Source organism: Nestor notabilis, unplaced genomic scaffold, assembly GCF_000696875.1.
Source record: "Nestor notabilis isolate BGI_N333 unplaced genomic scaffold, ASM69687v1 scaffold11447, whole genome shotgun sequence".
Taxonomy (NCBI): Eukaryota; Metazoa; Chordata; class Aves; order Psittaciformes; family Psittacidae; genus Nestor; species Nestor notabilis.
In genome coordinates this window covers 3519-19145 of record NW_009936098.1, presented here as the reverse complement: position 1 = coordinate 19145, position 15627 = coordinate 3519, and the positions used below count along the sequence as shown (strand labels likewise).

The following is a 15627-nucleotide window of genomic DNA, read 5'->3' as shown; positions in this document are numbered from 1 at the left end:
GGGAGCAACCTGCTCTAGTGGAAGGTGTCCCTGCCCGTGGCAGGGGTTGGAGCTGGAGGAGCTTTAAGGTCCCTTCAACCCAACCCAATCCATGATTGTATGACCCACGCAGTGGGGGTGCGGCTCCTTGGCTCAGAGTGGGAGCACATAGTGCATAGATTTGGAAGGGAAGACATCTATCTCTGGGCCCCTGTCCTGGCCACTCCTAGAGCAAGTGTCTCTGGGTGCAGCGCAGTGCTGTCAGGTGGAGGATGCTGTCCCTTATCTCACTTCGTGGATGGGCCCCTTGCCATAGCTCTGACGGTTGCCTCCAAGCCAGCTCTCCTAGTTCTCATGGGAGAGCTGATGGGACCTTGTCGGGGACATATGGAGAATGTTAAAACCAGAGCACAGTTTAAACTTTGAGGTTTTTAATGGCAGCCCTGTTGTCTGTTGTGAAAAATGGTTCTCCCTGTTGAAACAATACATGCAGCTGCCTTAGAGAAAAGCATCATTTGGGAGGGCACAACTGGCATTCATGTATTCATAAAAGGAAGACCACATCTGATAAATTTGGTGAATGCTCTCAGTACGTTACTGAATCAATAAACAAGGGACAAAATCAACTGGGAGATAATTTATCTGGATTTTCATAAAAGCTTTTAATCTTGGCCTGCAGAATAGATTGATCTGCAAAGACAAGAGTGAACGCTCTGGATTGATCGGTGGAGTCAGGCAGCACAGCAGAGGGGGAGAGGAAGGAAATTAATTAAAGATTGGCTCTGTACAAGGAACACTGATAGTCCAGAAACGGGGCTCCAGCACCCACAGGCTCTGGTTGAACCTGGGTGCTGTGATGGCTCGTGCAATTTCAGTTACCATCTGCAGAAAGTACTTGCTCTGCTTTGTAACTTGCAGGTGTTTGGAAAGGGCAGGTTGGGGCAGAGGTGTGGGTGCCCCTTTGTTGCTATGTTGGTGGAAGATCTTTCTGGGTTTTGGCTTTATACACGTGAGGGTGGGAATCATTTATCATGCAGATTCAACAGCCAGGAGCATGTAGTTTTTAACAGTACATTTTGCATGCAGTCATTGACATTGGCTGCTCATCAGCTGAGTAGGTAGAGCAAAACGTGTTCCAGGTGAGTGTGTTCTGCAGTGATTCACTGAAACTCATCCACGTGCATCTGCTGTGGGGGGTGGTGGCACATGGACCCCATGCAGGTTGTCTCTGTCAGCATGCCCACCACAGCCTCCCTGCAGGTCCTTTCTGAGCCTGCAGATGGGTGAGTTCTTGAGTGACAGAAAATAGCTGCCAAGTGCAGGCAGTGCATCACGTCAGTCCAGCGCAGTGCCCTCTTCACAGGAAAGGGGGTGAAGTCATTTTTCCATGTGGCTGTTCCATTTCCTCTTTAAATAAAACATCACAACGGGCACGTTTGTGCCCTGAACTAATTCACAGCTTTCTGCAAGGCGTAACCCCAGTCAGGGCTGGATGGATGGACAATACACCTGCTCTGATTGACATACTGTCCGCTGGTGATAAATGGGCAGTTTGGGTGTTTCTCCTCCCTTCAGGCTCCATGTGTCACTGTAGAGCAAATGAAGTGCTGTGAGATCTTAGGTAAAAAGCTGTGTTTCACTGTGGGTGAGGACTGGGAGGCTTAAATCTGTTCCCCTCAGCTGCCATTTGTGTGTGCAGACTTTGCAGTCACCTACATCATTGTGTCTTTTCAGAATGGAGAAGCATCCTTGTTTGAGGTGAACATCCGCTATGTTGGAGGACTGTTGGCCACATACTACTTAACTGGAGAAGAGGTTTGTTTCTACAGCTCTGCATCTCTCGACACAGTCACCAGTAATGAACTGAGAGGGTTCTCCAGCAGCTTTTCTCTGAGCATCAGATAATCCCTCCATAACAACAGGCCAAACCTGTCATTTTTCTCAATATCAATATGCCACTAATGTTGTTCCAATTAAGCCTCACATAATTACCTTGCACACACCGTGCATGGCTCATTGGCAAAGATATTTTCTCCTGTGGGTAATTCCAGCAGGACCCATTTTCAGCTGGATACAGTGTTCCCCAGTGAAATGCCATTTGCAATGATCATTGTCTTTGTCCTTGTCCCTTTGTATTCTAAACACAGGCAATATTTCATCTAGCATCATTCCACATTCTGCCTCAGACTAAGGAGGGCACCTGCTTAGTGGCAAGTGCTCCAAACACTACCTGGACAGTCTCTCTCCAGCAGTAACCCCTAAGACAAAGTGCCCTGGGCTGCAGGGAAGGGACCTGCATCCTGCCAACAGAGTGCTGCAGCAACACCCAGTGTCCCCTTCCCAGCAGCTGTGGGTGTCACAGACCCATCCTAGTGGAGCAGCCCTGCAGTGGATGCTCCCATTTCTCACTTCCACTTCCCTTCTTTCTTTCCAGCCTGGCAGAGGCCAGGGCTTAATGCTGTAATCTGTTTTACGATGTGCCTGGCCTGGAATTCTACAGCTGGCTGTAGAGAGATGAATGGGTTTTTCCTTTGCTCTGGAAGTCTTAGGCAAGCAGAAACTCTGATTCACGGGGGAGTTTTGTGAGTGAAGGAACTGGAAGACTGGCTCTTACATGAGAGCTTAGCTCCCATGCCATACACTCACCCTGGCTGGGTGTTGTCCACCATAATAGGCTGGGATGGTTCATCACTGATCCGTGGAATCACAGGAGAAGCTCTATTACTTCAGTTGCATTTTAAATGAGTTCCAGGAATGACTTCTTTCTGTGATTTCCCTCCAGGGAAAACTCAAAGACTCAGGGCCCCAGCACAGGGCTTGTCTTGGTCACACCTTCAACAGGCTTCAGATCAACAGAGCAAAAATAAACAGCATTAAACCATAGAACTCCAGCAGTGACCTCTTGAAGTGCCGTCAGCAGCGATGCTCATCAGCCAGGGCAGAGCCGGGCATATCCCCACTCAGTGTCACCAGACTGAAGGGCAAAATTCGTGTCCCAGTCTCTTGCTTTCCCTTCTGAACCAAACCCCTGTCTCCTTGGGAGCGTATCAGAGGTCTGCAGGCCCACAGGAGAGCTCAGATTTCCTCAGTGCTGTATTTTTAGAGCAATAAATTCCTCCTTTCTGTGAACTACTATGACAGCTTGGGCTGGTATGGGGGGGCTAGAGGTAGAAGGCTTGTGCTTTATCTCCTAAGTCACAGGCTTCCCTTGATCAGAACTAATCTCTGGAGCAAAGATTAGTGCTGGTATCAGTTTGTCCCAAAATAATTGTGTGTGGTAGCTTTGTGCTGCAAGCCACCATGAGCTGTAATTTGATTTGAAAGCCCAAAATTGAGACATTACAAATGGAAAAGGAGCAGCGTAACCGTGAAACCATGAATCCTTCCTGGAAAAGAGTTGCAAGTAAAGGATTGTTCATTGGAAACTGTGGGTTTTCCAACAGGAGATGACACAAACTGGGCAAACCCATGTTGTAAATCTTAACAGTGCTTCACTCTAAAAAGGTTTCTTTTGATGTTCATTCAGTCATTTCACCTCCCTGTGTCCTCTGCCACCTTGGGAAAAGGGAGGAATTTGTCCCCGAGGAGTACTCTTCGGATGAGTTCAGATCACAGAAGTCTGATGCTGAAGGACTGGGGTGTCCTGAGCTCTGAGTGCTCTCATCCAGGCTGAGGGTTTGGTAGAGGACAGGGCCTGCTCTAGTGGAGATTCTTAGAGGACACTCAGGTAGATAAAGTTCAGCGTGACTTTTGGTTCAGGTCTGTTGTGCAGTGGAACTAGGGCAGCAGCACACCGGAAACAGCAGATTGTTACAGTGCAGCAGGTTTAGGTTTGTATAATGGTGTGCTTGAAAAACTGGCTTTGAAAGAATCCAGCGTGACTGGTCTTCACAAGCAGCCCATCAGGTATTGATCCTCTCTTCTTCTTTTAACAGGTCTTCAAGAGTAAAGCTTTGGAACTTGGAGAGAAACTTCTGCCAGCTTTTAACACCCCCACGGGTATCCCACGTGGCGTCATAAATCTGGGCAGGCAAGACACGCGTCCTTACTACATGTCATTTTGTTTCTGAGTGTTTGTAAGAGACCAGGGTTCAAGCAGTAGTTCCTCAGAGGTGCCCCCCTCTAGTGCAGATTCTTTGAGGTCATTTGTTTTGCCAGCTCAAAGAGGTGCCCTGGCAGAGACTGCAGGTGACTCGAGTTAAACCCAGCTGTGGTTTAGTAATCTGGGGCTCTCTGCTGCTTCCTCCTCTACCTCCCTGCTGCAATAGCATCTTCCTCACTCTCATCTTCTTTGGAAGGTTATCTGTAGCCTGCACCTAGCATGCACGTAGCTCTGTATCTTTGCAGCGCGCCCAACTAGATGCATGTGAATTTATCCATGTTTGGAAATCTTGGGAAAGGAGCTGGATGGGACTGGCTGACAGTTTTGGTGCTGGAAGAGGGGGGACTATGCACATCCTCTAGTTTTCTCCTTGCTGCCAGCACTCAGCCAGTCATCTGCACTTGGAGCCAGAACGTTTCATGTCAGGTAGGTGGTGTTCTCCTGCTGGAGGGGACCTGTGGGTCAAATACCTCGCTGAAGGTCTCTGAGCAAACAGAGGCACACGTGGCGGCTGGACTCCCAGTCTCTGATTCTTGCCAGCAGACAGTGTTTCCTGCCAGTGAGGGCTCATTGCCTCATTTTGATGCCTAGAACACAAATCCCCCAGGGTAAAAGCTGCAGCAGAAACAGACGCAGTTGGAAATGTGGGTTAACAAAAGCCTTTCATCCTCACCTCTTGCAAAACTCTGAGCAGCAGCCATGAAAATCATTATTCATCTCTTAGCCCAACTCTCCTGTTTGGTTCGTGTCTCTCTGAAGTGCAAGACTTTCCGATTTGGCTCAGACTGCTCCATTGCAGAGATACCACTGACACCCTTCACTTGTCTTACCTGCACGTGAGCCTGGTAAAAACTGGAGCCACCACCACCACTTTAATTATTGCTTTTTACAGAAGAGGCTTTCTGCTTCCTCTGTGGCTGATAAAGACTCTGTGGCACAGACTAACCTTTCACAGAAATGCCAAACCTCCCCTGCCCTTTGTGGAGACAATTGAAACAGACTGTGCCTGCCTAGACATTCCCAAAATGTTTTGCTGATGACCTTGACTGAGAGCAAAGAAAAGCAGCACTGAGCCCACAGTCAGAACCCATATTACTGGCTTAAGCTCTGGCTTCAGGGCCATGAAACTGCTCTGAGGGCTCAGAGGATCAATTGATCAGGAGCAAGGATGAATCAGGCTGACTATTTCTGCTGACTGCTGCTACTAAATCTGTAGTCTGACTACTGCAGGAACATGATGAACAGCCAAAGGCTGTGAACCCAAAGGGGCAGGGAGTTACTCAGTGTGAGATTGCATGTGGAGGTGGCAGCAGAGCAGAGCGAGGTGATGCTGTGCAAGCAGATTGACCCGAATGTCGGGGTGAAACCAAAGCCCAGAAGAGTTTTGCAAGAAGGAATTCTCTCTCCAGTTCTACTTTTGCAAGGATGTGCTAATTCCAGAGAGACCTCACCAACCCAGGAGCAGGGGAGTCTTGCAGCATGTGTAGGTTTTTGGTGGTGTTAGCCTGGGGGAGGGGGGTGTTAAGAATGACATTCAGACATTTGAAACAAACAGAAGCTGGCGTTATGTCAATTCCTACACATTTTTGAGGCCCCAAGGACATAGACCCCCACCCCCCAGCTCTTCCCATAACTAACTGCCTTTATCTCTTCCTGTCACTTCACACCACCTTTTCCTCCTGTGTCCCCTTTCCGCTGATGTGCTTCCCTGTGGCCGCCTGTTTTCACACAGGCACCATATCATATCCCACAGAGGCTTGTTTTCCATCCTGCTGCTCCAATGCCACGCTGCCTGCCAGGGCCTGGAGTACATTGTCTTCTTAAGCTGCTGCTCTGTGCTCCCTGCCCTGTGTGCTGCTGCATGGTGACTTCTCTCCTGACGCCTCCCATTCTGGGCCCATGGTCCCTGCTTTCCTTCTCCTGCACCCTCCACACCTCCAGATTTTTCTTCATCATCCTCTCGTCGTCTCTCTCTTGACTTGGCTTTGGATCTCTGGGAGATGATACAACCCCATTTAGCAGCTTCCAGGTCCTGCCCATCTGAACCGGCTCAGAAGGCAGCTTCTGTTTGTGAGATGGTGTTTGTTGGAGTGTCCCTTCAGGGCAGTGTATAAAGCAAAAGTAATTGACTCTGTTGGATGGAACACGGGGGGATGGTTTCGCACCCCCAGCGGCTGCCCGGTTGTGTCCACTGTGATATTAAAGCCAGCATCAGTGTGGGCAGGCTGAAGGCTGCACGGGGAGGTTTGTGCCATAGACACTGCGTGTTGCTGGGGACCCGTTTCAGCTCCATACTGGGTTTTCAAATGAAAAGCTGCTGCTGCAGCCTCCTGACATTTCACAGGAAGGCTGACGTTGGGCAGTGACTGAGCAATTGGAAACAGTGTGAACATACTGCTGATCTAATGGCTTTTTTTTGTCTGGAGGCCAAGCAAACAGCTCTGGACCTGAAATGGTTTTCCATAGATCACATGGAGGGGAAGCTTTTTTCCCCCCCTCAGAAAGATCATTAGTTTTGGCCTCCTGTAAACAGCAGAAACCCTTTTCCTTCTATCAGACACGTCTCAGGCGCCATCTAGTGCTACCCCCCCCATCACTGGAAACGTGTTTCCTCATCAGTGTCAGCGGCAAATAGCACTCAGAGGTGTGAAAATGAAACCACTTCACTTCCGAGTCCTAAAACTGTGTGTATGTCCTTTCCGTGGTCCCTGTTGAGACATGGTACACACTGCAGGCTCATAGCAAGGGCAGGATCTGTGCTGGGGGGACCTCAGACTCTTTTTCCTCCAGTGAAGGTTCCCTTTTCTCTCCCTGCAGTGGCATGAGTTGGAGCTGGGGCTGGGCATCTGCTGGAAGCAGCATCTTGGCAGAATTTGGAACCTTGCACTTGGAATTCCTGCACCTCTCGGAGCTCTCTGGCAACCCCGTGTTTGCAGAAAAGGCAAGTACTTCCCAACTTGGTCTTTAGTGAGTTGGTCTCTTCATCATGCTGGGGTCTGTGCTGGAGCAGAGCAGCACCGTGCTCTGCCTGCAGCAGATGACGTGGAAGCAGAGTGTTCCTTCTCCCCAACACCAGCAGAGCTCACAGGAGGAGAAAGCTTCCAGGGTGAGACAGAGGTTCAGAAACCTGCGCCCTGCAGGCTACAGAGGTCTCCAGGCCCCAGAGCATCTCTGAGAAGGTGCCAGTGAGCTCCTGTTGTTGCCACACCAACAGGCCTTGGAAGGCAGCTGCCCCGGTGCTTCCTTTGGCTGTGTCCATTTGCTGTAGCCCCTTCTCAATCCCTTGCAGCCCCCGGGGAGATGGGGATGTCTTTTCCAGTGACTGTTGTGTGAAGTTGTAGCAAAACTCACTTAGACAAGGCCACAGCCAAAATGAAACCATCTGTTGGATGAACAGATGAGAGAGACTGCGAAGATAATTGTTAATTCTGATATCCCAACAGTAGTGCCTTGTACTTGCAGACCTCTGTGCTCTAAACAGGCATTAAATGTACACTCCAGCCAGCAAGAGTTCTGCTGAGGTTTCTTCTGTAGGGAGGGCTGGCAGTTGACATATTGGATTCCTTTTATGTAACTTGTAACTGAAAATCTATTAATATTATACATTACCTTGAGCTTTTTTTTCCTCAAGTGATCTTGTAGTGCATGTGAGAGCAACTTAATAAATATGCTGCTGAATACCAGCAAGCCATTAGCTTCTGCTGCACATCCCTGAGGAACCAGCTTTGTAGGAGACAAACTGTTCCAGTTAGAATCCAAATGTCCCCATGAGCCCAAAGGAAATGGGGCCTGTCCACAGTCCCACGAAAACAGACAGTGGTTCTAGGGATGCCAATAAAAAGCTGAAAGTGTCACTTTTCTAGGCTATGTCCAGTGCAGATGTGTCAGTTGTGAGAAAAGAAGAGGGTGTGACGAAAAGACGGGAAGGAAGAGAAGGAAGAAGCTGGGAGACCAAACTGGGGAATAGGTGGAGTGTATGGAAAGCAGGGTGGGGTAAGCAAGAGGAATGTCGCAGAGGGGTGAGCAGAAGAGGAAGGCAGGGGGTGAGGGAAAGCTAGAGACCGAGGGAACTCTGTAGGGGAGATAAAGACAGACTGGTGATTTGAAATGAAGGAGACAGGCTAAAGGTTCCTGAGAACAGGGATAATGAGAGACTGCTCAGAGGAAGGGGGAGCTGAGAAAAGACTAGCACAGGGAACGGTGATATGGAAAGAAAACGCGTGCGAAGGAAGTGAAGGGGCAGAGGGAAAAGGTGAGCTCTGGAATAGCAAGAGCGAGAAGATGCTCTGTTAAAAACTAGAATTGGATCCATGTTCTAGGGCCAAACTGTGGCATTTTGAGCCTTCCCGCTGCAGCCTCTGAGAGAACACAGAGGATGGTGTGGGCTCCATCGGCCCATCCCCTGGGAGACTGCTTCAGAGTTACAGATTAACTCATTAACTTGCAGCTTGGGACTTGTGTGATTTTAGCAGGAGTAAAGTCCATCTGTGTCTTTTATTCAAACATGTCGTTAATACGCCACGCTACTGGACTCCTGTAAATACTCTGCAGCACGAGGACTTACTTGGAAGCACCAGCTTGAGTCTGTAGCCAGCTTTTGGTGTACAAATTCTCTAATTCGATAAAAGGTTTAGAGTGTATTAGCTGCTCTGTGGATGATAATAGAATATTTATGCTGCTTACCATTTAACTTTGTCCCTTATGGGCAAGGCCTATTGGAGTTAATGGGGGTGAAGCCAAGGGAGGTTTTAGAGCTGTTCTAGCATATTAAAGGAGCTGTCTGTTATTGGAATTAAAGGCCCCAATTTATCGTGTTAAGTGACCACATGGTGAATTTAAGTACTATGTGAGTCACTCATCCCTTCCACTCCTTTCCTTTGGATCACAGAAAAAATCACATGCATTTCCACCCAGATCCCAGACCCTCAGGATTGCCTCTGGAGCACTGTTAGCGAGCTGTTCCCTCCACTTGCTGAACTGGGGCCTCACAGGGTTTGTAGAATCATTTCTAAAACCCCACAGAGCTGGACAAAGCTTGTGCTGAGAAGTCAAAGCTGCTGCTTCATTGCAGAGCCTTTTCACAGGGCTCTGCCTGTGTGAGGCCTCTCAGTGCTACAGGCTGCTGTGCTTGCTCAGCAGAGAAGTCACACAGTTCTTGTCTCTCATCTCTCCTAGGTGATGAACATCCGCAAGGTCCTGAACAGAGTTGAGAAGCCACAGGGCCTTTATCCCAACTTCCTCAGCCCAGTGACAGGGAACTGGGTGCAACGTAGGTATCACTCAGCGTTCAGACTCCTGCCAGGAGCATTTCAGTCTTTCCATTACTCTTTAGGAAGCAATAGCAACTGTCAGAGCTGCGCGCCAAGAAAATGTCTTGTCAGGCAGCCTGTTATACATATGATTAGATAACACAACCCCATATGTAAGATGCAATATAGTAATTGTACATTTATTCCATCAGACTTGTTTCCACCTGAGTGTCTCACCTCCAGAAAGAATTAGGGCCTTGCGTGGGGGAAGATAATGGTACGTGGTTCATCACACAGATATTACAAAGCAGCACATCTCTTTAAGACCTCATCCTGCAGGCATCACATAACCCACAGACCTACTTGGGAGTTGCATGTGAAGGCTGTGAGCAGAAACACTGTTAAGATTTCCTTCCCGAGTGTGCTGCAGCAAGTAAGGAACCACTGTGAGAGGCAGAGGGCTTACGGAGTCTCACATACCCCAAAGATCTAGGGATGCATCTCTTGTGTGCATCCGTGTACCTCTTACCGTGGTACCTCTGTGTAGTGCAGTTTGGTGCAAGGGTGCAACAAGTAGTATTCTCTCTTGTTGGGAACCCAGCACTGGCCAGCAGTGAAGACATGGGCATTAAATAGATGCTGCTCTGATATGAAAGAGGAGCAATAACTAGGAAAAGACTTGAAAAGAGCAAGGAAATACTAGAAGCAGTGTAACTAGGGATAGATTATTAACTTCCCTGCTCCACACACACAGACCCTTCCTTACCCAGAGAAGAGACTGTAGCTCTCTTATTGTGCTGCCGAAGGGCAGAAGCTTGCTTTCTGGTAGGCACATGAAAGGCTGCTTCTGCTGCTGTGCTCCACATCTCTGACCTCTCTGCTGGGGATTTGCTTGTTTTGGTTGCTGGATTTTCTGTTCCTCTGTCAAAGGAAAGAAAAGTCTTTTTTTGTTTTCTTGCAGAAGCTGTTTTTAACCTGTCAGTGGGTTATGTTTATCTTGTTTAAGCAGTTTTCTTTGAGTCATTGCATTACCTGGTGTTCCCATGTCTCTTGCCCTGTTTGCTCTGCTCCAGCCCTTTCTAAGTACTGTGCTAATGGCTCTGATTGTAGCTGACAGGCAGTTGCATGAGACAGAGTGGGAGCTCTACCCCTGAGCAGTCTCTGGCCTTTCACTACCACAGCAGCACCTCTAATGGTAATTGACAGGGCTTGGCTTGAGAGGTGTCCCAACAAAGCATCTTGAATGGTTGCAGTTGTCCCATTAAACCAGAGCTGTCCTTGATGCCATGAGGAAAGAAAACAGGCTTCTGCATTTGTCCCGTCACTGATGTTCAAAGTTACCCAGTCCCTTTGTAAGCAGTTTAGCCGCTCCTCGGCGCTGGTCTCTGCAGAGTTGCTGCAGCGTGTTCCACTTGGAAAGCAAATCCCCTGCACCCGGAGGTGCCGTTTTCCTTAGGTTATTCCCAGCTGGCAGCCACTGCCATTTTACCAGACACAGCTTTAGTTCTGCCTGTCCATGGCTGCTGAGAGTTCTCCCAGAGCTCCACGTCGTGAGGGCGGCTCATGGGGCAGGCTGTTTGTGGCAGTGGTTTATAATGTGGTCTTGTGGCCTGAATCCATATTCCAGTGAGGGAAAAGTCTGATCAGCCTCTTTTGCATGTCCAATGGTGAGAAAGAGATTAGGACCAAAGCAGGGAGGCAGCTGCAGCCTGCCAGAGATGTCCCCTGTAGGTGCCAGGCTCTCATTTTCTCTCTTGTCATTAAAGCTCTTTGCAGGAAGCCGTTTTTCTTGGAATTGCTGTGATTTTCTTAAAAGGTGTATCTTTGACCTGGCTGAATGAGCACATCTTCCAAATGAAGAGGCAGTGCTGCCCCTCTCCTGAGCGCAGTCCTTACCCGGAGAGAACTAAAGCACAGTCCCCTGCTGAAATCAGGAATTGGTTTATGCAGTGCCTTGGAGGCAAATGCTGGCAAAGCTGATGCCATATGGAAAACAATTATGTACCAGAGCTCCTGCTTTGGTGATTTTATGAATGACACACTTAGGATCACAGAGCTGCTCTGGAAAGACAGGCTGTGCAGCCCGTGTTTGCAAATAGTCTGTCCTCTGTTCTGTTCAATTCATGCATCTAATCTCGTTGTTTTGCTGTGGATTATTCCTGGATCATTGGACACACTGTATCAGCAATATTTGCTCTTCAGGTCAGGATGTCATGGCTGTTGATCTCTTCTTTTGGTAGGATTTAGCATTTAGAATAAGCCTCAGCACTTTATAAACATACAATGATAGGGAAGATACAAATCTGACCAGCTAACTCCAAACCCTGCTGCATCTGCTTCCTTGGCAAGGAGGATGCACACCCAGAGGTGGACACTGTTCCTTAGCAGGGATAGTTCATTCCGTGGTGGGTAATTCATCTTGCTCTTCTGAAAAGGGGAGGACTTGCCTGCTTAGAGGGCTGGATGCTGCCCTTCCCCTGTGGTATAGTTTACAGATAGAAATCAGCCAGCATTTTGCCCAGGCAGAACCCTGCAGCTGCTGTGCCCATTTCACAGTGCGGTTCTTTAGCATCCTCCTGGAAAGTCACAGCACTGTGTGCTCTCAGCAGATGGCCTTGAAAATCCCATCTCTGCAGAGGAAAATATTCAGGGCACATCCTCGGACCTGACTTTATCATTTTAATACGCCGACAACCCCAGCCTTCCCCAGGGCACAGAGTCCCACCGTGAGCCAGGAATACAAATGGCAGGATGGAGAAGTCCCTGCAGCAGCCCCTTGCTGGCAGCTCTGTGTGATCCAGCACGCTTTTTCCCTTTCCTGAGGCAGGGAGGCAGCACCCGGTGGCTTCCTAGAGGTAGAGATCTATCAATACCTGCCATTGCTTTTGGTTTATGGGGCTGGGATTTATGATGATTGCTTCATAAATAGGAAGCATCTTCAAGTTGCAGTATAAATAAGTTGCAAAGTAAGACCTCTGAATAGTTTTGGTAAGGGATACTAATGCTTTGTAAAATGACAGAACATTCTTCTTCTGATTGCACTTTCCACCTTTCTTCCTTTTTGAAAAAGAAATGCTGCGAGCTCTCCCCAGGAAACTGGAAAGAAGAAGGAGAGAACAAGGGCATTAAACAAGACATGGGTGGTTGGTCTTTGTAAAGCAACTGCTCATTGTATATCATGAAACTGAAGTTCTCTTGTGGCTTTCCCACTGCAGACCACGTCTCCATTGGGGGGCTTGGGGACAGCTTTTATGAATATCTCATCAAATCTTGGCTGATGTCAGACAAGAAGGACTCTGAAGCTAAAAAGATGTATGATGATGCACTAGAGGTAAGGAGCAAATCACTGCTCTGTTTTTTGGGGGAGGGGGACATCGGTCAAGGCCAAAATATCCTACATCTTTGGGTTTCTGTGGTATTTACTGCACTCCTATCCACTAAGTAAATACTTAGTAAGTGAGTTACTGTCCACTCAGTATCTTAAAATCCTGATTTTCATCCCTTTAGGCAATAGAAAAGCACTTGGTCAAAAAGTCTGCTGGAGGATTGACCTACATCGCTGAATGGAGGGGTGGTGTCTTGGATCACAAGATGGGCCACTTGGCTTGTTTCTCTGGGGGCATGATAGCCCTTGGAGCCGAACATGCTGCAGAAGAGAGGAAGCAGCATTACATGGATCTCGCTGCAGAAATAACAACCACATGTCATGAGTCTTACGCACGCTCAGGTAAACTTGTGGCTGCCTAGAAAGTGTTAGTAAGGGATCACCTACAGCCTTGGGAGGCTCAGCTTTTACGTGGCAGAGGTTTGGGTACAACATCCACATCCCTGTGTGTGGTTTTCACTTGTCTTTTCTGGGCTATCTAGAAGAGGAAGCAGCCTGGTTTACAGCTGGAGCAGAGGGACAGGCAGATGGGAGCTCCTGTGGCAGAGCTGGGAAGTTAACCCACAGCTGAATCCTAGTGCCACCTCCCAGTTCCAGAACTGGCCTTCTCCCAGCTAGACTGCAGTTTGAGTCTATCTTCTCACATCCCTTTGCAGATAAAAAGGGGAGATTAACAGATTAATTGCAAAGCATCCCACTCAATGGAGCAGAGCAGCTGAGAAGCCCAGCAGCAGAGTGTGGGAGACCTGCAGCTGCTGGTAGGAACAGAACAAACGAAGTTAGTCTCTCCTGCTGGTGAACAGAGGCTGCCTAAATCTTTCTATTTCCCAAGGCCTGGAAAATTAGTTTCACCACCCAGTGTGCTTATCAGTGAGGGCTTTGGGTGAGCAGTGACGTGATGAATGAGAGTCTGGGTTAGTTCTCTGCCTCCTGCAGAGGCTTTCAGCAGGGGGGGCTTGCTTTGGACACCGCTCCTTCCTTTGTAGGCATCTCTGCAGCTCTTCTGAGGCTGCAGGCAGCAAAGCAGCACTCTGCTTTCCAGGACCTTGTCAAGCACAGGTCTGTCTACTCAAACTGTTCCCAAAGGTTGGTTGACACCTTCAGCACATCAGCAAGTCCATACTGGCAGCCAGCGTCCAGCACGTTTGCCCAATAACCTAAAGCTAACCTGAAATGTTGCAAATAACTCTTTCTTTCCCCCCAGCACTTCCAGAACTAAAACAAGCCGCCCAAACTAATAACCCTCTGGCTGTGAGTGCCTGGAGCCAATTTTCACCTTCAGCAATATCCAGCAGCAGAGAGAGGACAGTAGCAAGCTGCCCACACTGGTGACAGTGCTGTCACTTCAGCAAGCTCCTTGTTTTACAGAGAATGTCTGTGCATGTCCCCCTGGGTCTCAGCAGATGGCCCAGCTCGGGAGCACTGTTAGATCCCCATGCAGACAGGAGCGCCCAGGGGAAGGTGTGCAACACAGCTGGAGAAAGAAAATGACTCCCTGAAACACAGCTTTGTGGTGGACACATGGGAACAGCAAGAGAAACACTGTGGCATGATCACAGTCATAGAACCACAGACTGGTTTGGGTTAGAAAGGATCTTAAGATCATCCAGTTCCAACCCCCTGCCACGGGCAGGGACACCTCACATTAGGCTGTGTCCCCCAAGGCTCTGTCCAGCCTGGCCTTGAACACTGCCAGGGATGGAGCATTTACCACTTCTTTGGGCACCCTGTGCCAGCGCCTCAGCACCCTCATAGTCAACCTCTATGCTCAGTTTCCCTGTTTTTCAGCCAGGGAGAGGGTTGGTGTTGGCAGTAGGGATCAGGGTGCTAGCTAATGCTTGCAGGAGATTGAGATTCTTATGTAAGAGCAGCTCCAAAAGACCAAGGCACTCTGAATGTTTTACTGATAAAATCCCAGTGAAACTGCTGAAGCCTCCCCCATCATCCTGACATCTTCCTTCTCAAAGAGGCTGCTTGTGGACCAGGGGAAAGGCAAGAAGTGCTTGCAGGTCCCAGGTGCCACTTCTTACAGCCTCCTTGGTGCAGTGCAGGCGGAAGAGCTCAGTCTGGTGGCCAGATAATCGTGAGACAACCCCCTGCCTGGGAGCAGTGATCAGTGTGACCTGTGTGATGGCAGGTCACCTGCATGGGTTTTCTTTGAATGTATTTTGTCTTTGAGGCTTTACAACAGGATCTGCCTCTCTGTTCTGTCTCATCTGGGTTCTGAGGTTGTCTTTAGTGACAAACTGCTCTCAGGGCCAGGGGCTGTGCAATTCCTAGGAGCAAATACCAGCCCAGCAGAAGTGCCAGGACATGGGGTAGATTTGTGCCTGCCCTCTGCATGCTCAAATCTGGTCCAAGTTTGTGGGTTTTTCCACCTTTGGAAACACTTCATCTTCACCTAGGTAGTACCCACATACCACAGCATGAGCAACGCCTGGCAGTGGGCACAGCTTGTGCGCTTTGTGGAGCTGCCCCCGGGTTGACATCAGCTTGAGGTTGATCTGATAGACAAGCATGACTGCTCTGCTCGCACAAGCCTTAAGTACACGTTGGCAGCCTGAGCAGTAGAAAAGCACGTGGAGAGCCTGTTTCCTTCTCCTCAAAGTGATTATTGCACGTGTGTGATTTTTGTCTAGATACCAAACTGGGCCCCGAAGCCTTTCGCTTTGATGCTGGAACTGAAGCCATGGCAACCAGGCTCAGCGAGCGCTACTACATCCTGCGGCCAGAGGTGGTGGAAAGCTACATGTACATGTGGAGGCTGACACACGATCCCAAGTACAGGCAGTGGGGCTGGGAGGTTGTGAAGGTATGGTTGGCATAACGCTTCCAGGCTGCTGGATTCTTACACTGCTCTTTCCTTTGGGGAGAAAAGAGCAGAACTTCAGTCGTGTTGGACACTAAGACAC

At 48.9% G+C, this 15627-nt stretch overlaps 1 protein-coding gene across 1 annotated transcript in view; it reads left to right on the top strand.

The window, feature by feature from the left end:
• The window catches only part of MAN1C1 (mannosidase, alpha, class 1C, member 1), a 39482-nt gene that overhangs the window by 21999 nt on the left and 1856 nt on the right, over nucleotides 1–15627 (top strand). Inside the window, exons 3-9 of the mRNA XM_010018171.1 lie at nucleotides 1714–1794; nucleotides 3915–4009; nucleotides 6899–7022; nucleotides 9257–9350; nucleotides 12546–12661; nucleotides 12838–13057; nucleotides 15355–15527. Of these exons, the coding sequence (XP_010016473.1) occupies nucleotides 1714–1794; nucleotides 3915–4009; nucleotides 6899–7022; nucleotides 9257–9350; nucleotides 12546–12661; nucleotides 12838–13057; nucleotides 15355–15527 (903 nt within the window). The remainder of the gene's footprint in view (nucleotides 1–1713; nucleotides 1795–3914; nucleotides 4010–6898; nucleotides 7023–9256; nucleotides 9351–12545; nucleotides 12662–12837; nucleotides 13058–15354; nucleotides 15528–15627) is intronic.